Source organism: Cavia porcellus, unplaced genomic scaffold, assembly GCF_034190915.1.
Source record: "Cavia porcellus strain 051 isolate PalLab524CR breed Dunkin Hartley unplaced genomic scaffold, mCavPor4.1 scaffold_22, whole genome shotgun sequence".
Lineage (NCBI taxonomy): Eukaryota > Metazoa > Chordata > Mammalia > Rodentia > Caviidae > Cavia > Cavia porcellus.
The window spans coordinates 42170476-42193563 of record NW_026947505.1 but is presented as its reverse complement, the minus strand read 5'-3'; the positions used below and the strand labels follow the sequence as shown (position 1 = coordinate 42193563).

General features: G+C 43.0%; 1 protein-coding gene across 1 annotated transcript in view; it reads left to right on the top strand.

Moving 5' to 3' along the window:
- Nucleotides 1-6798: 6798 nt before the first annotated feature.
- Nucleotides 6799-23088, top strand: part of Igf2r (insulin like growth factor 2 receptor) — a 113614-nt gene continuing 97324 nt past the window's right edge. Inside the window, exon 1 of the mRNA XM_013148819.2 lies at nucleotides 6799-7157. Coding sequence (XP_013004273.2) covers nucleotides 7009-7157 — 149 coding nt within the window. The 5' untranslated portion in view covers nucleotides 6799-7008. The remainder of the gene's footprint in view (nucleotides 7158-23088) is intronic.

Here is a 23088-nt window from a genome sequence, read left to right as displayed (position 1 = left end):
AAAATGAGCAAAGAAATAACAGAACTGAATCACACCTGTGAACAAATGGGTTTGATAGACATATACAGAATGTTCCACCCAACAACATCAGAATACACTTTCTTCTCAGCAGTACATGGATCATTTTCTAAAATAGACCATATATTAGCTCACAGAACATATTTAAGCAAATGCAAAAAGTTGAAATCATCCCTTGCATATTATCGGATCATAGCGCTCTGAAATTAGAAATTAATGACAAAGGATACTGCAAAAATTCCACAAACACATGGAAACTAAATAACACACTCTTGAGTAATCAGTGGGTCACAGAAGAAATTAAAGAAGAAATTAAACAATACCTAAAAGAAAATGAAAATGCAGATACAACTTACCGGAATCTGTGGGATGCAATGAAAGCCGTTCTGAGAGGAAAATTTATTGCACTGAGTTCCCACATCAGGAAAACAGAACGAATACAAATAAATAACTTGATGCTACACCTCAAACAGCTAGAAAAAGAAGAGCAAGTCAAGCCCAAAGCCAAAAGAAGAGAGGAAATTATAAAAATCAGAGCAGAAATCAATGCAATAGAGACTAAGAAAACAATCCAAAGAATCAACGAATCAAAGAGTTGGTTCTTTGAAAAAATAAATAAAATCGATAAGCCCCTAGCCAACCTTATTAAAAAAAGGAAAGAAAAAGCTCAAATTCATGCAATAAGAAATGAAAAAGGAGAAATCACTACAGACCCAATAGAAATACAGAGGATCATCAACACCTATTTCGAAAACCTCTACTCTCAAAAGTTTGATAACACAGAAGAAATAGACAGATTCTTAGAAGCATATGAAGTACCAAAGCTAGATCAAGAGGATATAAAACTGTTGAATAACCCAATCTCTGCTAATGAAATTGAGAATGTAATTGGGTCCTTGCCCACCAAGAAGAGCCCAGGCCCAGATGGATTCACTGCAGAATTCTGCAAGAAATATAAAGAAGACCTAATGCCGACACTCCTCAAACTATTCAATGAAATTGAAAGGGAAGCAATCCTTCCTAAGTCATTCCTGGAAGCAAATATTACTCTAGTACCAAAACCTGAGAAAGACCCAACTATAAAAGAGAACTATAGACCGATCTCCCTAATGAACACAGATGCAAAAATCCTCAATAAAATATTGGCAAATAGGATCCAGCAAATCATCAAGAAGATTATACACCATGACCAAGTGGGATTCATCCCAGGAATGCAAGGATGCTTCAACATACGCAAATCAATAAATGTAATCCACCATATCAATAAAGCCAAAAATAAGAATCACATGATCATCTCTATAGATGCAGAAAAAGCCTTCGATAAGGTCCAACACTTATTCATGATAAGAACTTTACAGAAAATTGGAATAAATGGTCTTTACCTCAATATAATAAAGGCCATTTATGACAAACCAACAGCCAGCATCATACTAAATGGCCAAAAATTGAAAGCCTTTACTTTAAAATTGGGTACAAGACACGGATGTCCTTTATCACCACTCCTATTTAATATAGTACTGGAAGTACTAGCCAGAGCAATTAGGCAAGAAAGAGAAATAAAAGGGGTAAAGATAGGAAAAGAAGAAGTTAAATTATCATTGTTTGCAGATGACATGATACTCTACATAGAAGACCCCCTAAACTCCATTGAAATACTCTTAGATACAATAAATAAATTCAGTAATGTGGCTGGATACAAAATCAATACTCAGAAATCAATAGCATTCCTATACACGAACAACAAAATTACAGAGAGGGAAATAAGAGAAACTGGACTATTCACATTAGCAAGCAAAAAAATGAAATATTTAGGAATTACTCTTACGAAAGAAGTGAAAGACTTATACAGTGAAAATTATAATACACTGAAAAAGGAAATTGAAGATGATCTCAGAAAATGGAAAGACATCCCTTGCTCATGGATAGGAAGAACAAACATTGTGAAAATGGCCATTCTCCCAAAACTGTTATACAGATTCAATGCAATCCCAATAGAAATACCATCAACATACCTTATAGATCTAGAGAAATCACTCCTAAATTTCATCTGGAACCAGAAGAGACCTAGAATCGCAAAGGCAATTCTAAGCAGCAAAGACAAAGCAGGAGGCATCACAATCCCTGACTTGAAGTTATACTACAAAGCAACAGTAGTAAAATCAACATGGTATTGGAATCAAAACAGAGCTGAAGATCAGTGGAATAGATTAGAAGATACAACCACAACTACGAACACACTCAACCACCTTATTTTTGATAAAGGAGCCAAGCAGGTTCACTGGAAGAATGACAGTCTCTTTAATAAATGGTGCTGGAAAAATTGGCTCTCCATTTGCCGAAAACTAAAGCTAGACCCATGTCTATCACCATGTACTAAATTAAAATCTAAATGGGTCAAAGATCTGAATATTAAAGCAGAAACACTAAATCTATTGGAAGACAAAATAGGTAGAAACCTTGGAGACATAGGAGTAGGTAAAGAATTCATGAACAGGACTCAAACCGCACGGGAAATACTTCCCAGAATCAATAACTGGGACCACTTCTTATTAAAAAGTTTCTGCATGTCAAAAGAAATCTCCAGCATAGTGAAAAGAAAACCCACAAACTAGGAAAAGATTTTAGTGAACTCTCTCTCAGACAAGGGCCTCTTGTCTAAAACATATAAAGAATTAAAGAAACTCAGACCTCCGAAATTCAAAGATCCAATCCAAAAATGGGCATCTGAGATGAATACGCAATTCTCAGATGAAGAAATGCAAATGGCAAATAAATACATGAAAAAATGCTCATCATCATTGGTCATTAGAGAAATGCAAATTAAAACCACACTGAGATACCATCTCACTCCTGAAAGAATGGCCAGGATCATGAAAACCGACAACAAATGCTGGAGAGGCTGTGGGGAAAAAGGAACTCTCCTGCACTGCTGGTGGGAGTGTAGACTGGTACAGCCTTTGTGGAGATCTGTCTGGAGATTTCTCAAAAAGTTGGGACTGGAAATCCCATTTATTCCAGCTATTCCACTTCTAGGGATATTCCCAGAAGAACTGAAAGCATCATACCACAGTGATATATGTGCACCTATGTTTATAGCAGCACAATTTGTAATCGCCAGATCTTGGAAACAACCCAAGTGCCCATCAACTGAGGAATGGATAAAAAAGTTGTGGTATTTCTATACAATGGAGTATTATTCAGCTATAAAGAAGGATCACATTGAGATATTTATCAATAAATGGGCGCAGCTTGAGACCATACTCATTAGTGAAATAAATCAATCTCGCATGAGTGAATACCGAATAGTTTCCCTAATGTAAATAATGATTCAAATATATAAAAATATGTGGTAATCATGATTCCCCATTAGGTGGCCTTGAAGCCTTATAAAGTTTTCACTCATTAATTAGAAAGGCTTTATTCTGGGCTTCTTGATATGAAAATATTTGAAGCTAGAGTATATGAAGTTTTATCCAAATATTTCAAGGAAAAAGACACTATGGTAACTACTATTAAGTCAGGTTATAAGGTGGTGAAGTACTAGGTTGTTGAAACAGTCATGCTGTGACCTCTATTGTTATATTGTTATGTCCTGTTTTATCTCAATCTCCCCCTTATTGTTTCAAAAAAAATTATTTAGTCATTTCTTATGTTTGTCTTAATTAAAGAAAAAAACTCAAAAAAATTAGGATATATAAATAGTAACTCTTTTCGATTTCCTATTAACTTGTTTTGAAGTCCTGTAGTACTCCCACGATCTTGTTTTGACTGATTAGACTCTGTTCCATTCTATATGATAGTATCAAGTTTGAAGAAATAGGCAACTACTTTGAAGACAATAAGATTCACTAAGATACCCATTCTGGTTTGACTATTGTCTTCTTTGGAAGTCCTATAATGTTTACAATGCCTAAGTTTTATTGGTCTTGTTCTCTACTGTTTTGTTCAACTTTATAATATCTAATAAGATAGACAATTCTTTTTAAGGAAACAGGGGACAACGTTGATAACCATTGTTGATAAACTTGTACTCTGTTCTACACCATGTGCTATGTCTATCCTTGGTATTGACTGACAGCTTTGTTTTACCATATTTGACTGTATTCTTCCCCCCCCCCCAAAGAAAGTAATAAGCACTAAGGAGTAATAAAATCCAAGATGTGTAAATTTTGTTGTAAAAAAGAGAGGAAAAAAAAAAAAAGAAAAAGAGCTCTAACGGATATAACAGCAAGTGTGTTTGGGGGTGTTAAATAGCTGACTTTATCAATGTTTTTGGAACATTGAACACAGCTGTTTGCAGTCTCCCTGTTTGAATGTCCACCTTGTGTTCTTTGATACTGTGATTTGAGGAACTATTTTCAAGAAGATAGCGTGTAATCTACTAGCAGGTGATTTCTTACTGTTATGTTTTTTTGTTTTGTTTTGTTTTGTTTTGTAGTTCTGTAGTTCTGTACCCTTACGCCGCTTTGGTTTGTTTTGTGTTTTTCTCTTTTTCCTCTTAAATTAAAAAAAAAAAAAAACAAAAAACTAACCTTCCAACTATGAGGCAACTTTCTATAGATGAGTTGGATTCTGTTTTGAACCAGTAGTAACATATCACTGGTTCTCACATTAATTAGTTAAAGAATATATTTTTTTTGTCTTTTTTGAGACAGGGTCTCTATGCAGCTTGGGCAGGCTTGAGCTCACTTTGTAGCCCAGCCTGGTCTCAAACTTGCAAGGATCCTCCTGCCTCAGCTTCCCAAGTGCTGGGATTACAGGCATGAGCCATCACACCTGGTTTAAGAATATCTTTTGATATGTGTTCATCTTACATTTGTATCTAAACTATGATTATATCCTTGTAGATACTATCATTTTAGCAGTGATTTTGTTAGTGTGTTTGCTTTCCTTGAAGTGCTGGAGGTTGAACACGCTCTCAACTTTCAACTATATCCCCAGCCATAGCAATAGTTTTCAATTCATCATTTTAAGAAGCAAACAATGTCAGTTTTTCAAAAAATTGATGATACACACATATTTGCTTATTTTTTGAGACAGGGTCTCTTAATGTAGTTCAGGCTGATCTTGATATGTAGTTTATTTTTATTTAATTTGCTTATTTATTGAGACAGAGCCTTGCTTTTGCAATTCAGACTGGCCTCAAATTCACTATGTAGCTAAGGCTGACCTTGAAGGCAGCCATCCTCCTGTCTCAGCCTCCTACGTGCTGATTACAAATGTATGCCACCATGCTGGCGTGGAGATAATACTTTTAATCATTTAATTGAGATGGTTCTGACAGATCTTTTCATTGTGAAGGTACATTTTCCCTTTATTAAATACAGTTTGGGAGTAGTACTTTCAAACAAACAATATTCTGGTTCACAGTAACTTTTTATGTGATGGTATCGGTAATGCCCGTTAACTGTAACAATTAGAAGTCTGTTTTTTTTTTTTTTTTTTTCCTGTCTTCTTGAGACAGGGTCTCTATGCAGTAAACGCTGGCATGAGCTCACTTTGTAGCCCAGGCTGGTCTTGAACTCACAACGATTCTTCTGCCTCAGCCAAGTGCTGGGATTACAGGAGTGAGCCACCACGCCCGGTTTAACAATTAGAAATCTGGATTAGCAAACCATGAGCTCTTCTTGATACCCACAGTTGACAATCTGGGCTCTCACTTGGAGCCATTAGAGCTATATAACCCTGTAGGACAGCACACTAGCTATGTCAGAGGCTCTGGGACTGTCTGACCTAAAACCCTGCCTCTTTCATTTATTAGCTGCATGACACCTCGTTACTTAATTCCTTCATGTCTCAATTTCCTTATCTGTAAGTGGGTGAAACAAATGAAACTCTCTTAAAAGGTTAACATTAAAAAGTCAAATGAAAGTTTCAGAGCATTACTGGATATTTGATCACTTACTCAACAGTGTCAACTACTGTCACATACTGGTCATGATTATTTACAAGTATTTGAATTCCAGCTTTGCTACATATCAGAATGTCCTCAGTTGCTCCTCAATAACAAGGTTCCCACCTCACAGATTTGCAAAGATTTATGCTGACATGCTCATCAAAGTGTCTGGTGTAGAATAAGCTCTAAAAAAGATTGTCATGGTGGTTTACCAATTTTTGCAGTGCTGTGGATGAACTAGGCTCTTACAAGGTACTAGACAAGGTCTCTACCACTGAGCTATGCCACCAGCCTTATCATCATTCGCTCCAAAATAAATAAGTTCTTGAGAAGGGGTCTTTTTCTTTTTTTTGTCCTCTTGTAAGGTACCTGGCTTACAGCCAGACACACAGCATGGGCTCAACCCAATGTCTAAGAATTAACAAAGCTTCACTGGTCGACACTTGCTGGAGAGTCACACTCCTAACTATGTCCGCTTTGCTGTATCTGCGCCGCCTTCGGCGCTGCAGGCAGCCCACGCTTGGGAAATCACATCTCCACAGAGAGTTGCCTGAGGCCCTCAGGAAACACCTTGAGAACCTCTGGATGGGTCCTTACGTCGCACAGATCCGCACCAACGCGGCTGTGCCACGGGAATTTTGCCCTGGCATTTTGATTTACTGATTGGGGTTGGGCACGTTGCTCACGGTGCAGTGGACGCCGAAGAAGCGGAACTAAGGCGGAAGCGCGGCCGGCCGGAGAGCGCAGGCCTTAAAAGTCACCTGGCATCCGTGCCCTCCAGCGCCGCCTCCCGTCCCGCCAGGGCGCTGCTCACGTGACCCGGACCTGGGCGGGGCCCCGCGGCCGATCACCTGAACAAGGGAGTCACGTGAGCGAGGGGCGGGCCGGGCGGCGCCAATGGCGGCCACGTGACGCGGTTGTGGGGGCCGTCGCCGAGCCCCGCCGAGCCGCGCCGCTTCTCCTCTGCTCCTCCGGGTATCGCGCCTCTCGAGCTCCACCTACGACCTCCTTCCGTGCGCGGCCCCGAGCAGCCGCCGCCCGCAGTCCCCCGTCCGCTTCCAGCCTCGCGCTCGCCGCGCAGCCGGGTCGGAGCGATGGGGGCCGCCGCCGGCTGGGGCGCCCACCTGGGGCCCGCGCCCGACGGCCGCCCTCCGCGCTCGCTGCTGTTGCTGCTTCCCCTGCTGCTTGCCGCGGCCCCGGGGACCGCGCAAGCACAGGCCGCGGAGTTCCACGAGCTGTGCAGGTGGGTGGCCCGCCCGGGCGCCGGCTCCGCTCGTGGGGTCCGGGGCGCGCGGCCAGGGCCCGACTGGGGGGCAGGGAGCGCTCGCGGAGGGTCTGGCTCTGCGGCCGCCTCTTGTTCAAGCTGCGGTCCGCCCCGCCCCCGAGGGAAAGTTGCCTGCGTGGTGGCCCCATGAGGGGCCTGAGGGTTCTGCATGCAGTGGGTGGGGGCGCTGGCCGGCCAGGCCTTGGGCCGGGCCACTTGTGGCTGTCAGTAAAGTCAGGGGGGCTTTGTGTGCGTCGCGGCCCGCTGGACCTGTGTGAACCGGGACACTGCGGCTAGCCACACGCTCAGTGCCCCTCTCAGCGGCGCGGCTGGGAAGTTGTAGAGGGCAGGAACTCAGCTTCGCTTTTGTTCTACTGCACATTCTCACTTGAGTCCCACCAGTGGAGCTCTGGAGAGGCCCCTCAGGGTGGACACACAAATGTGTCGGACCCCACGGGAATGGCCTGGTAATTGGATGGTGCTGGTTTCGTTTGTTGAATGATTTCCTCCGTGTCGGTTTCCATTTTTTTCTTAAAATAGATGCGGCAGTAAGTGACTTAGTTTCCTTTTTTCGGTTGGGTATCTGAGTGGTAGTCCTGCTGTTTCGGCTTCCTAGACTTCACCTTTAACTTCTTCGAAGCAACTTCCTGTCTGGTGGCCACATGATTTCATTGTCTCCTGGGTGGATTATTCTAGTGGAGTCTTCTGTTCTGGGAACCTAGATTGTGTAATCACTGGTCCCATAGGAGTTAGTTGGTGTTTGACAAGGACAGAGAGTCTCCGGGGGGAGCTTTTGAGTCCAAGAGTTTTTGACTGACCTCCTCTGGACTGTTTAGGATAATGGGAAACCTAGCTATGTTACATAGTTTTGAAACTTTGGTAATAAGAAAATGGGTTAAAGAGTTAAGAGCAGTCTTCAGCTTCCCCTGTTGCACTTACAAGTAACTTCAAAATGAAGTTGATCCTACTTTAAGCTGAACTTTGAGTTTGTGCTAGGGTTTGCCGTATTCTTTTCTCTGTATCAGAGATAATTTATTAGCACCTTGAGTTCAAAGTTTGCAGAAATTATTATGTTAAGGTGATTCTTGTTGACCTGACTTGAAGTTCTTTAGTAACACTCACCCATAATCATTTTTTAAAAAATAAGACAGGACCTCACTAAATCGTTCAGCCTGGCAATGCGCTTACTATGTGGCCCAGACTGGCCTCAAACTTGTGATTTTCTCACTTCCTAAGTGCTGGGATTACAGGCCTGCAGCACCGTGCCTAGCTCTTTCCCTTTTTTGGACTGGATTGGGTGGCAGGAGGGAGAGTTTGGCGCACTGTAGTTTATAGACCTATTAGCTGCCCCAAGACCCTTTGTTGCCTTGGTAACTTCATGATGTGGAGGAAGGGCAGCAGTATAAACAAGGTCAGGCCGAGAGGTATTTAAAGCAAGAAGTTTTGGAAAAAAGACTGCCTTGACCAAGGACATCCATAAAAATTGACTCAGCTGGGTTTCTGGTGTTGAAGCTAATTGGAATTCATTTTGTAATAAGTAAGGTTCAAGAGGGCCTTGAGGGCAGACTGAGGCTGGCTGATTCAGGGTCCGCCCCGAATCAGGTTAGTCATCACAGTGTCTTGAATTTATGTTTGTTCACCTGATTTCCAAGTGGAGCGCTGGCCTGAAAGGCTTTGAAATCTACATACTTTAGCCACGTGGCCTGTGGGCATGATATAGTCAGTGCCAGAGAGGATTCTGAGGGTGATGTTCATTGTTGGTGCCCACTAGTCTTTGACAGTTTCTTAAGTTGGTATGGTTAGTTTTTCTGCCAAATTTCCTCTGGACAGTGAACCTCCCAGTCTTTTCAGAGGTAGATTTTACACACTTGCTGTGTGTGCAGCCGCACGTGGAAACTTGTTTAGAGCTACTTGGTCTCTACTTTAAACGCATTACCTGCAAAAGAAGTTTTGTTAAATGTTTTTGCAATGCTGTGCATCAAGCCTGGGCCTTAAAAAAAAAAGAACTAATTAAATTTATTGGTACATTTGAGGTATACATAATGATCACATTCATCATAGGGCATTTCTTTTTTTCCCTTTTCCTACTCTTTCTCCAGCTCCTCTTCCTATGCCTATTTACAAAAGATTTGTTTCCATTTTTTCCTTCATTTCTCTTTTTTTCCCTTTTTCTTCCTTTTCTTCTTCCTCCCTAGTTCCCTACCCTTCTCGTTACTATGTTTTTTTTTTTTTTTTTTTTAAATTTAAGTATATCTGTTAGTACATTTTGGTCCTTATTTATACTTTGTTTCTCATACCAGGGAAACAGTAATTTATATATCTGTGTCCAATTTAGTTCACTGTGTTCTCAAGGTGCATCCATTTACCTAGAAATGTCTCAAGATTATCTTTTATGGCAGAGTAGTACTCTGTTGTATCAAAGAGCCACATCCTTGTTTTTTTTTTTTTTTTAAGAACCACATCTTTATTCATTCATCAGTTGATGAACATTCAGTTTGTTTCCAAGATTTAGCTACTATAAACTGTGTGCTAAACATGGTGTCCGTGTATCACTGTAATACGCTGCTCTTAATTCTTTGGAAATATACCAAAAAGGGAATAGCTGGGTCCAGTGGGACCTCTAGCTTAGTTTTTTGAGGAATCTCCACACTGCTGTCCACAGTGGTTGCAACAGTCTGCGTTCCACCAATAGTGGAGAAAGGTTTCCTCTCCACAGCTAGTGTGCATCTTCTGAGCACGCTAGGTGAGCATTTGCTCTACCACTGAGTCACACCCTGAGCACTGTGTTCCTGTTTTAAATCACTATCTCTTAAATGCTTAAGGCTTTTCTTGAGGGTATGGGAAATCATCTGTGTACTGTTAGGAGATAAAGTGGCTTAAAATTCCTTAACTCTTGCACATACTTGAGGAATGGGATGTGAACTATCTTTTTTAAAAATCCAGTATGAAAAGTTTCACTGAGCATCCAAAGCGGGCTTCTCCACGCTGCCTGTTTACTGTGTCCCTGGGCTCTGTTGCTGATATATGAATAACTCATCTTGGTCTCTGGTATGAAAGAGACTCCAATGAAATCCTTCAATTACTGTTTTTGCCGCTCAGTCACAAGGTAGTTTCTTATCTAGAGAGGGATCACAGGCTGGGTGTTTAAAATATTGAATACTTTTTTCCTCCTGTTGAAAATGGTTTAGGTTGTGATTTGGAGTACAGGGTGGTCCCTGCGACCTGCTATCTCTGCTGAGGAGGTGGAGTATACAGATACTGTGCGGCTTCCTGAGAACCCCAGATGGAAAAGAGTTTGTCTGGAAAAGATGCAGTTGGATATTTTGGCAAACAGCTTCCTCCCTCCCCAGCGCAGCTCTCTAGAATTTAGGGTGTTTTTCATCTGTTGTACTATAGGAATCAGGAAAGCAGTTCTGGCCTGCTGCTAGGGTGCTGGGTAATTCGAGGGCCTTCTTGTTTTGGCAAAGCTTCAGGGTGAGCTTAGCCTCTGACCATTCCTAGAGTAGGGGTGCAGAACTGGAGGAGATAGTGTTCAGGACCTCTGTGTACCTGGGAAGGCCTGCCATCTTGACAGGAGCATTGGCCAGCAGGCAGGATGAGGCAAGTGCTTCTGGCTTGCAGCAGCATGTCAAGTGCTGTTCTTTACTCAGTAATATTTTTTTAAGTGTCAGGAGTATTGCCAGGCAGATCTTGTGCTGTGCAAGAAGTGCTTCTTAGCTGCTGTTTTCTTGGGAGGGAATGTGCGAGTGCAGAGCTGTTAGAACTTGCTTTCTGGGGCTGGGGGTTTAGCCTCAGCGGCATAAGCACCTGCCTTGCAAGCAGGCGGTCGTGAGTTCAATCCCTGGTACCGATAAAAATGAAAAAGACAAAAAAAAAAAAAAAAGAACTTGCTTTCTGAGCCACTGTGATGGTTGCTGGGAGTATCCTGAGTGGAGTTTGGGGGGGCTAAAAGGGTGCCTGCACAGGTCAGTGGTGTAGGACTAGTGAGAGTAACAGGGGCTTGGGGGAGGGGGCGGAGGCCAGGCTTCTCAAAATCACCAGAAGTGACCCACATGCTCTCAGCTGGTCGGTGACTTTATTGCTGTATGCTTCAAATTTCATAAAATGCTGTATTAGACATTTAATCTATAAGTTTCTACCTTGTAGGTATTAACATTCTTAATGGTCGAAGCCTTAATAGTTTATACTAATAGGAAAGTGCATCTGTCTGAATTGATTTGGAGAGTTAATACTTTACAATTTATGCATAGCAAGTTTCCCCTAAATGGCTTAGGTATAAATGCTGGAAAATTATTAGATTGGGGACAAGAGAATAATGAAGCAACCTGGGAGTTGAGGTTGGTTTAGTTGCTATCTCTAAGGAGTTTTTTTCTCCAGCAGTTTTCCTAGAGGAATAGTTGCTCATCTACCCAATGTGGACCATGTTAGTCTGGATCACGTGCATTATGTGTTCGCATTTGTTAAACCATAAGGGTTTGTAGAGGTCTACAATTATTAACAGTGTTTATGAGTCTCATACATTCGTAGAAGAGCATACCAATAAATTCCCAGGAAATGTATTCCTAACTGGGCCTTTTGCCAGTTAGTCTCTATTTCATAGAGAGAAGGATATTTATTTATTTAATTATTTACTCACATGTTTTTTGAGACAGGGTCTTCCTATGCAGTTCAAGCAGGCCTTGAGCTCACTTTTTTAGTAGCCTGGGCTGGTCTCCAATTTGCAGCAATCCTCTTGCCTCAGCCTCCCAAGTGCTGGGATTACAAGTGTGTGCCACCACATCTGGGGAAGAGGAGGATTTTTACAAGATGGGGCTGAGAAAAGTATTTCAGATGTTTTTTATTTTAACATAATATATTTTGTCTGGATAGAGAGAACTCAGCAGGGTTCAGAGATGCATTTAGTGGCAGCGAGTGGCTCATCACTGTCTGTGTGCTGTCTTTTGTCATCGTCTTTTTCTTCTTTGGGTTGGTGCAGGCACAGATACTGTGTCTCTCTGTAATGCCCCAGCTGGTCATGGTTGATGTGTGAAGAGGTGGAGATCGCTGTTTCACTTGATGGGACTTGCCAGCTGTGACCCAGAGTGGTTGTACTAGCTTGTATTCCTGCCCACAAGGTGTGTGTTCCCTTTGTTCTGTACCCTTGTCAGCCTTTTGTCTGTCAGTCTTAATTTTAGACATTCTAGAGGGTTTGTAAAGTTGTACTAGTGTGGTTGTAATTTTCGTATCCCCTTTGGCTCATGGTGTTGAACAAGAGAAAAAATTTAATCTTTTCTTTATGTGGTACAATGACTTGCATTGAGGCATTCAGGCATTTTTGCCGTTGAGTTGTATTGCCAGTCATTTTTACTTCTAATTTTGAGTCAGAATATCACTAAATTGTCCATGCTGGCCTTGAATTTGCAATCTTCCTGTCTCAGCTTCCCTGGTAGCTGGAGTTACAGGTGTCTACCACCACATCCAGCTCTTTCTGTATTTATTGGAACAAGTAATGAACATGTTTATATGCTTATCTGCCATGTGTACATCTCCTATAGTGTCTTTTAAAAATAAACTTTGCCTTCCCTTAACATTTTTTGGAGGGGTTTATATTGGAGTTTAAGAGTTTCTTGCATATCTTTGGCAAAAGTCCTTTCTTGGCTATGTGTGTAATGTATGTCATGAATGCTTGCTTCCAATCTTTGCTGTCTCGGTTTCTCAGTGATGTGTCTTTTCCTTTTTTTAAAAGCAGAATATATTTATTGAGAGAAAGTCTGTCCGAGAGAGACAGAAGGGATTCCGAGTAGGTTGCATCTTGGTGCTACTCTGTAAAGAGCATATATATTTTAAAATTCAGTGGACCCCAACATACTCATTTTTTTGGACAGCAGCACTGGAGATTGAATTCAGAACTTCACTCATGTTAGATAGCGCTATAACACTGAGCTACATCCCTGATCCTTCTTATTTTTAAATTTTGAGATAGGGTCTCAATAAATTGTCACTCTGATTTTGAGTTTGTAATCCTGTTTCTTCAGACCTCTGAATAGCTAGGATTATAGGCATGTATCATTGTGCTTGGCAAATTTTCTTTGGTGTGTGTGTTAGGAGGGATTGATCCTAGGGCCTTGTGCGTGGTGGACATCAGTACTTTTTAGTGGTTTGTACTTTCTGTCTTGTTTTGTCTTTTGAGACAGGGCCTCACTGTGTAACTCAAGGTGGCTGTGAACTCATTGTTTTAGCCCAGCCTGGTCTCATGGAAGTCCTTTTGCTCAGCCTTTTGAGTGCTGGAATCGTATACAGGCATGTACCTCCCTCCCTGTTGCAGTGGTTTATACTTCCTGTAGCCTGAGAAATCTTTGTCTCTTGCAGAATTTTACAACATTAGCACTGTTGTTATTTGGGCTGAATAATTGTCAAAAGAGCTGTCCTGAGCGCTATATGATGTGAAGCAGAGTTCAAAACATAGGATAGCATTTCTGATCTCTACCCAATAATGCCAAGATACTCTCTGCCACTCTCTCTCTCCATGTGACAAATAAAATTGTCTCCAGACATTGCAGATGGTCCCTAGTTTACAAAACTACCCTTAGAGTATTTACCCCAGGTGACAAAGTTTTAAAGTTTTAACTGTGTTTAGCTCTGTAGTTCATTTTTTAGTTTAAGTTTTATGTGTGATGTCACAGGAGGGTGAGTTAATTTTTTCCATGAATGTATATAGTTTTCTTAATGTTGTATGTGAGATTCTGGCGGCTGAATTTTAAGTGCAATCTGGCAGTAGTTTCCTTTGCTGTGCTATTCATGACTGATTTGTCATCAGGAGTATGTTTGCTCTGTGGAAAGAACTAGCTAGCTTTTAGTACAGTTTTTTTTTTTTTTTTTTTTTTTTTTAAATGCAATGGAATGGTTTTTGTATAAACTGAGCATTTCCTTTTCCATACAACTCCCCCTGGGACCTGGTACCCTTGAGGAGGTAGAATGGGGGAGGTTTGATTATGGATTCAGATTCACTGACTCTTTTTGTCTATTCAGACTTTCTACTTTTTCTGAATCAATCTTTATAATCTATTTTTCTTGGTGAATGTGATTTCTACATTCAAATAATTATTGAATATGTAGCATGCTACACTTTTTTATTTTTCAAACCACTGTTTAGTTTGTAGGTTAAATTTTTTTTTTTTTTGTCTTTTTGAGACAGGGTCTCGGTACGCAGTTCAGGCTGGCCTTAAGCTCACTTTGTAGACTAGGCTGGTCTGGAATTCTCAAGGATCCTCTCACCTCAGCCTCTGGGATTACAGGCATGAGCCACTACGCCCTGCTATAGGTTAATTTTTAAAAGTTCTGATGGGGCTGGGGTTTTAGCTCAGCGGCATAAGCGCCTGCCTGGCAAGTGCAAGGTTGTGAGTTTGATCCCTGGTATCAAAACAAAAGGAAAAGAAAAGTTCTGATGTTTTTGAGCACTTTTTTCCTTACCAAGGATTAGTTTACTTTTGTTTAGTCTTTTAAAAAGAATTAGGATTTTGTTTTGTACACCATCTATTATTTGTTTTTGCTTTCTTTTTTAAAAAATCCCTGCTGTAATAGAGACTTAATAGTTGGCCTTTTTGTTGTTGTTGTTAATTAATTAATTAATTATTTTGAGATAGGGTCTATGTCGTGCAGACTGGCTTTGAACTCACTGGGTAGGCCAGGATGGCCTTGAACTCAAGGCAGTCCCCCCTTGCCTTAGCTTCCCAATTGCTGGAATCATAGGGCTGTGCCACGATGCCTTTGATTTTTTTTAATATTAGTGGGGATTGAACCCAGGGCCTTCACACTGAACTACATCCCTAGTCCTTTTTAATTTTTTATTCAGAGACTTGTGAAGTTACTAAGTTGCCCAGGCTGAACTTTAACGCATAATTCTGCTCCATCTTCCTATTGTTCTGGAACTGTTAAGCATGCACCTTTACATCCAGTGTATAGCACTTTGTATTTATAATCTCTTCTACTAACTTAGGTATGTCCAGCCTGTAGCCTGCCTCTTTTTGCCTTCTAAAAAAAGTTATAATTAAAGATAATGAAAAACAAGTTTTAGCTTGGTGTGATGGTGCATGCTTGTGATCCAAGAATTTGGGAGACTGAGGCAGGAGGATCACCATGAGCTCAAGGCCAGCCTGAACTGCAAAGCAAGAGCCTGTATGGAAACAGACAAGCATGCAAAAAGAAGTTGTGCTACTTGCATGTGTTCACTGTATTATGTACAGTATTTTATTTGTGATCCAAAATAACTTCCCTGCTTCAGAGGGGTGATAAAAGGGCAGCTGCTATATGCTCTTCTATTTTAAGTCATTTTACATAATTAACTGTATTTGTTTCAGTATATTTCTTTAACAGAATCCCATAGCACTCTTACCAGGTTGATTCTGGGGACTGAATCCAGCGCCTTTGTGCTGAGCTACATTCCCGGCTCTTTAAAAATTTTTTTTTTTTCTGAGGTGTTGCGGATTGAATCCAAGGTCTCACCAATGTTAGGCTGAACTATACCCCCAACCCTCCCCAGCTTTTCTTTGATGCTTTGTTTTTTGGTATCAGGGATCTAACTCATGACCTCATGCTTGCCAATCAGGCACTTGTGCTGCTGAGCTAAACTCCCAGCCCCCAACTCTTCTTTTAATTTTTGAGTTAGAGTCAGGGTCCTGTTGAGTTGTTAAGTTGCTCAGGCTGGGCTCACTTGGTATTTCCTTATTCTGGCCTCTCAGAGTGTTGGGATTACAGGGGTATGGCAGCCGTCATGCCCAGTTTACAAGTTTTGATAACGTGATCCCTTTATATTCTGTATATTTCCTTCTTGGACACCAAACTTATAATGTGCCCAGACTTCCTGGGCACATTAACAATTCAAAATTTTTTTCTCCAGGTGCTGTGGTCTGACTGTATCTTTAGTGATCTCCCATCCTCAGGGATTTGTGTTTTGAAATTTAATTCTCATAATTCGGTATTAAAAGAGTGGCAGGCAACTTGATCCAATTCAGGTGCTTAAAGGCACAGCCTTTGGAGGAGATTAGATAAGGACAGTAGGGTAGAGACCCCCACAGTTGAGTCCTGGTGGCTTTACAGAAGAAGAGATCAGAAGTGCACGTACACACATTCCCATCTCACCGGGGATGCTCTATGGTGTCTCTGGAATCCCCGAGCAAGGAGGCTGTTGTCGCTTAGGCCCCTTGACCTTGTACCTCCCACACCATGAGCCAAAATAAAACTCTTTATAAAGCCACTCTGTATGAGATGCATCATTAATATGAACACAAAATGGACTGATGTATCAGGTAATTAGATTTTGGGGGGTTTATATATTCTTTCCATTGTGGTCAGTAAGTGTGGTGGAATTTTCCTTGTGGCCTAGCACCTAGTCAAGTTGGGAGTGCTGTGTGTGTTTGGCAAAACTGTTCTGTTTGGGTCAGGGTTATTCATTATTCTGGTCAGTTTTTCCTTTTCCTAACTTTCTCTTGGTTCTGCTTGATTTTTCTGTTACTTTTGTGCATTGTATCTGGATCCCACTCTTGACGAGGTGTGCAAGGATTCCGTGCTGGCTTCTGTGTGCTCCGATACTGTGCTGCAGCCTTTGGTTGGATGAGATCTATGAACTCAACCTCGTCATCTTTTCATGGAGATGAGACTGCTCTCACCAGCCATGAAAGTATAAAGTTCTGCCCTGATTGCTCTCTTGATTCTTTGTCCTGAGACCCAGCTTTTTGTTTGGTTTTTATTGTCTGGAGTTCATGGTGTTGTGCTTCTCTGGGGTGAGTGACTTGATTGTGCTCTGTGTACAATTTCCTTTTTCACATGTGTTGTCTCTTTATGCAGCTGTGCAGGGTAGCTAGAAACACTATTGGAACTTGGTGCAAATTATTCCAAGGCCAGGCTGGTGGCGCATGCCTGTATTCCCAGCACTCATGAGCCTGAGGCAGGAGGTCACCAAAAGTTGAAGGCCAGCCTGGGCTACATAGTGAGTTCAAGACCAGCCTGAACTACACTGTGAGACCCTGTCTCAAAAAAATTGTCCTGGGGAGGCTGGGGATGGGCAGAGCATGCCTATGGCTGTTCCTGGAGTGCCAGTCCTTTGTCCCTACTGGAGCTTCTCCAGGGAGGAAGCACGGACTCCTGATTTTGGCAGTGTATGCGTCCATTCTGCACCTAGGATGGGATCTGGATGGTTGACTGGCTGTGTCAGGCTGCTCCCCTCTGAGGCTCATTTTGCTCCTTGGGGCAAGTGAGAATCCCTTCTGGAAGCCACCGTCCTTGTTTTGAACCTGTACTCTTCCTATCACAGGCATTGGGCAAGTTCAGGGTCTCTTGAGTCCTTGGCTTGGGGATTCCATGGGGTGCTTCACATGCTTCCTAGCAGCCCAGTGTGTGGCTTAGTCTCAGGGTTTGTCAGAGCTGTGCTAGTGGTTGGGGCTGTTAGGCAGTGACTCAGTTTTCCAGCCTGTCACTTGACATCCCATGTTCTTTCTTGGTGTCTTAGTGTCTTAGGTTTTCGACCTCAATGAGTGCTTCCTTCTCATGTGGGCACTTGTGAGAGACTCCTGAGGAAGAAAGACTTCTCTTGTTTGGAATAATTGGAAACCTACTGCACTGTGACTCTAGGTCCATCTTGCATGCCTGATTCTGAGATTCTGAGACATACAGCTTCTCCAACCCTCATGTGTTGGCATCTAATGGGGCCTGTAGGCCTTGAGTGGGTACCAGGTGCTCTTTACTGCCCCACCTGAGTTCTGGGGCTTCATCCTGAGCTAAAAGCAAGAGGCCCCCTTGTTTCCCCCTGGCAGGAGTCAGGAAGTCGGTGGCCAGCACTCAGGGTTCCTGTCCTCACCAGACCTCCCCAGGATGGGGAGTGGGTGCAAGGGGGCAGCATGTCTATAACAGGTGGGAAGAGACCTAGGACAGGGAGGCAGAGTGGCCCCATTTCCGGACTCCACTAGAGTGGACAGCTGGAGTCCAGTGCTGCTGGCTCAGTTTCAGATGTGTCCAGGGCACTGCATCATGCCCTATTTTTGTCTGTTAGCCAGTGCATAGGGCAGGTCTGAGCAAATCCTCCAGAGTCCCACCAGTGCCCAGGAGCATGAACCTGGCCCTTCCCATCCGCCAGAAACCTTTGTGGGGCTATCCTTTCACCCCCTGGGTCAGACATTGGTGAGCAAACAGGTGGAGGGCAAGTCCTTAGGAGAGGGAAGCAGTTCTGCATATGCAGCGGAGAGACCAGGGAACAAGAGGTGATAGACCTAATGGTCCTAGTTTTGTTTTAGTATAGAGAGGGACTCGGGAAGAACAGGGAATGTGTGAGCTGTGAAAAGTGGTCTTTCAATTCCTCATGCCCCTGGGTGGCCTTGGAAGAAAGTTGAGGAGATAGTTTTTGAAGCAGAGCATTCCCATCTCAGTGCGTGACAGTATTCCTCACACCTGGTGTGTGCTATCACAGGCCTAGCCCAGTGGATGTGGGCAGCTCACCTAGGACTGGCTTGACTGTTTTGTCTGTAAAATTAATTTGGTGCTGTCTGATTCATCTGTCTTCAGAATCAGCTACAAATAGAAAAATAGTTGTTTTGTACTTAAAAAACTCCCCTGTCCCTCCCCGCTCCCCACCCTACCCTGCAAATAGAGCACTCAGCCACTAGAAGTGACAAAAAGTGGGTTTCCTAGAAGTGACAGGGACATGACTTAGTGAGTCATCCCTCTTTGTTCCTCCTCTGCCCTCTCCCACGTGTCACAGCTGTAGAAGTGCTACTTTTCACACACAGTGAGAAGCTCCCAGTTCTCTCTCCCCATCCTCTTAGAGTCGACCCATGAGAGAGAAGGCTGTGTGAGTCAGCTGCAGGGTCGGCTATGACTTTCCATGGTACCGAGGGGCTGTCCAAGGCTGAGGAAAGGGTCCACCAGGTGGGATGAGGCATGCAGTTAACAGGATGAGCCCCCCAGGGCCTGCAAAAGCCACATGGCATGCTTAAGACTAAGGGGCCAGTGTGGCTGAGAGAGGACAAGAGGGGATAGGCGGAACATAGCAAGAGTTAGCCTGGGGCCAGGTTCCTGTGTCTGTTGTAATGTCTCGGGAGCCTGTATAGGGTAGGGTTTTGATAGATTGACAGAGACAATGGAAGTTGTAATTGCTTCAACTCAGTGTGCAGCTGCTTTCCTCCTCCCTTGTAAATTACCTCTAAGGTGGTGATACCATTACTGTTGGGATGTAGTAGAGACAGCATGTGCTCTGATGCAAGGGCAGGACTCTTCACTAGTTTGACCACCTTCTTTTGTTTATTTTTAAGACTGGGTCTCACCAAGGAGTCACATTTCCTAGGCTGAGCTCAAACCTGTCATCCTTCTGCTTTAGCCTCCCAAAGTGCTGGGCTTACAGATACGTGCCTGTATATACCTGCTCTTGGCTTGACCACTCTATGAATTTGTGATGGGAGGAGAGTTTATGCCTTCAGTGCCCTGTGGTGGTTGTGGTGTAGAAATGGGAAAAGGGCAGTGCCTGCTGCAGAGTGGGTGAGGGTTGGGGGTGGGGGATATAGCTGCTCAAGGGTGTTTTCAGATTCTTGGGTTGTATAAGATACATCTTTCTTCTCCTCTCCTCTTCTGTGAAGGTACGCTTCTCTCCCCTCCCTTCTCTCCTTTTTCTGAAGGTCTTGCCATGTATTTCAGGCTAGGCTTCAACTCACTATGTCACCCGAGCAGGCAGCTGTTCTTTTAATGAATGCAGAAAGGTGAGAGCTGATTTGGCCTGAGGAATGTGCTGTGTTTCCCTTTTTCCTGGGTGTTCAGTTTGCTGAGTCTGTGTGCCAGTCCCAAATTTGACCCTAGCATAATCAGAGCAGGGACTACTGTCTTGCATTTTATAATTGGCCTGTATAAGAACCAGCACCTGATAATCTCATTAGCATTGCAACCTAACTTGGTGAGCTCACAGGTTAGTACAACTCACTTTCCCTTTGCTTTGAGCCCTAAAGGAAAGGCACTGGAGGCATGTATGCTAGTGCATGCCTGTAATCCCAGCACTCTGGAAGACTGAGGCAGGAGAAACAAATTTGAGCCCATCTTGGGCAAGTTAGCAACTTAGTGAGACCTTGTCTCACCAGGAAAAAAAAAAATGCCAATATAGATGTGTGCGAAGGCTCTGGATTCAGTCCCCAATACCAGAAAAGATGGGATAGAAGGAAGACATATTGGATCTGGGAGGGTTTTCTGGAACTGTGGTGACAGGGCAGGGGGGAGACTGAGCAGTAGGGGTGAATTGTGCATTGCATTAAGGCTGGCATTAACTTCAGTGACCTTCAGACATCCACATAGTGGCGAGGGCTGAGCTTTTATTACATGCCTTTGTTCTCTGAGGCATAAAGCAAAGCATTAGGTCACGCAGACACTTACTTGGTATGTTGAGGACTCATCTGGGAGCAGGGTTAGAGTTGAAGCACTGGCTGTCCACGACTGGCATCGAGTTGATTGTGGCAGAGGGGTTGAGACTGGTCCTTTTGGTGGGATCATTTTTCATGTTGTGAAGGGGATTTGCCAGCTCCTTGCAATGAACTCTCTTCAGGAAGTGAGTGTCCCTGTTTCTCCCTCAGGGGTTCTGGTTCATTGAGCTTTCTTCTAGTGACAGAGTTGGAGGCTAAAAAGTGCAGGTTGGGCACCCCAGTTGCTGTCCTGTCTTGAGCACAAGTCCCAGGAGGCAGCTGGGATCTACGCATGCATGTGTGTGTGTGTGCGCGCGCACACGTGTGTGTCACCCTTGGACTTCTGTCTTTTTTTTGATGCTGGGGATCAAACTCATGACCTTGAGTTTGTCAAGCAGGCCCTATGCTGCTGAGCTAAACCCCTGACTGGACTTCTGTCTTAAGGCCAGCTCCACAGTTCCCAGGCCGAGCCCAGAACAGGCATGCCCCCAACCCCCCACCCCCCAGTTCCTCAACAGCACGGTGGGACACTGCTTTGGGAGGCCCCAAGCTGACATACCTTTTCTGTAAAACACTTGGGCTTTAAGCACCTAATGCCTTCTATTGACCAGATCATAGCTTAGATCATAGCTCTCTCAAAAGCACCAATACTCCCTGACCTTGGTTTTACCTAACCTTGTTTTTTTTCCTCACAGTGAATTTGTGGGTTAGTTAAGTTTTGTAATGAGAAAGTTGGAGTTCAGAGAGAGAAAGCATCCCAGGCAGCCTGGCTGCCCGTGAAGTGGCGTGGGTGATTCAGCTGTGGGTTCAGTGCTCTTCCCATTGTGACCGTGGTGCCTTTTGTGAGGATGTTCTTCTCTCCGCCTGCTTGCATCGCCTTTTACATATATGCAGGATGCAGCCTCACATGGAGCTGGCCTGGTTCCTTAGGCTCTGACACAGACTTCGATGGCACAGCTTACCTTGTTCTCCAGCGTGACCCACTCTGTGCACCTTGGCTTTCTGCTGCTAGACCCTGCGTGGTGATCTGGGGCACCAGAGAGTGATAGATGTCTGGTATTCTCACACCCTTTTCATTTCTATTTATTTTTGAGCAGGATCCATATCTTTATCCACAGCTTTGTGGCTTGGTTAGAAAGGAAGTGAAGTACTTCCTATATGTGCCTGACCCTCCTGAGTCAGACTCATGTGTTGCCCAGCTTCAGATCTGCCAAGTCACTCACTCACTCATTTATTTATTTGTCTTTTGGTGTCAACAGCAGTAGAAAGTTGTCAGTAGTGGTTGTGTGCAGTTTTTGCCACTGCATCCACTGGGAGACCTCCTCTTTTTACGCTTTCCCTCTTATTCTCTTCTGTCTTCTTACAGACTGGTCAAGGTATTTTTTTTTTCTTTTTGTTTTTTGTACTGAAGATTAAACTCAAGGCCTTAGCACTGAGCTCCCTTCCTTGCCTCTTATTTTATGTTGATTCTTGTGTCCAGGTCTCACTCTGTGTTTTAGGCTGGGTTTGAACTTGAAGGGACCCTCTTGTTTCAGCCTCCTGAGTGCTCGTATCATTGGTATGTATCATCATGTCAGGTTCCAACCTTCTTAAAATTATTTTAGTTTTTAATTATTTCTGAGACAGGGTTTTGTTTTGCAGTTCAGGCTGGCCTTGAACTCATTAGACAGGCCAGTTTGGCCTTGAGCTCGGTCCTCTGCCTCAGTCTTCTGGGTGCTGCAGGTATAGGCATACACCATAATGTCTGGCTAAGGAAAGTTTGTTTTGAGAATTGCTTAAGTTACCCAGGTGGACTACTTCTAAGATAACAACATGTAGTATATTATTGTTGATGTCTTATTGTTATTTTTTTGAAATTCTGTATTTCTACCTTTTTTTTTTGTTTTGCTTTTTTAAAAATTAAAAAAAAACATTAAGATATTAAAAAAAATATTTCCCAAGTGGAACTCAGAGTTGGAATCTTTCTGTTTCAGCATCTCAAGTCCTGAGATTACGGATGCATGTCATCGCACCCAGGCTAGGTCCAGTATTTTAAGGTTATGACTAAATTTATGAGCTGAGAAACTGATAGTACAGGCAGTAATGAACAAATGATGGTCTTGGAAAAAAAAAGTTTTTTTTTAAAGACTGTCTCACTGGGTGGTTCAGGCTGGCCTTGTACTCACCTATGTTACCCAGGCTGACCTTGAACTCTGGTGATCCTCTTGCCTTGTGCTGGGATTACAGAAGTGTGCCATCGTGTTGTGTTTGAGTGTTCTTTAGAGGGTTTGGTTGCATGTCTAAAGTAGGAGTAAAAAGTTGGAAAGACTGCATTCTTTGTGTCTCTAAAGTTATTTAGTGCTGTTGTTTAGATCAGAAAAACACATTTCTCTCACTAGTGCATGTGTACTGCATCCTGCTATGTTATTTACATTTAGCTTGTATATCCCCAGCTGAGGTTTTTTTGAAAGGAAAAACCAAGTTCCAGATTCATATATGTTTATTAATTTTATGACTGATTCCAT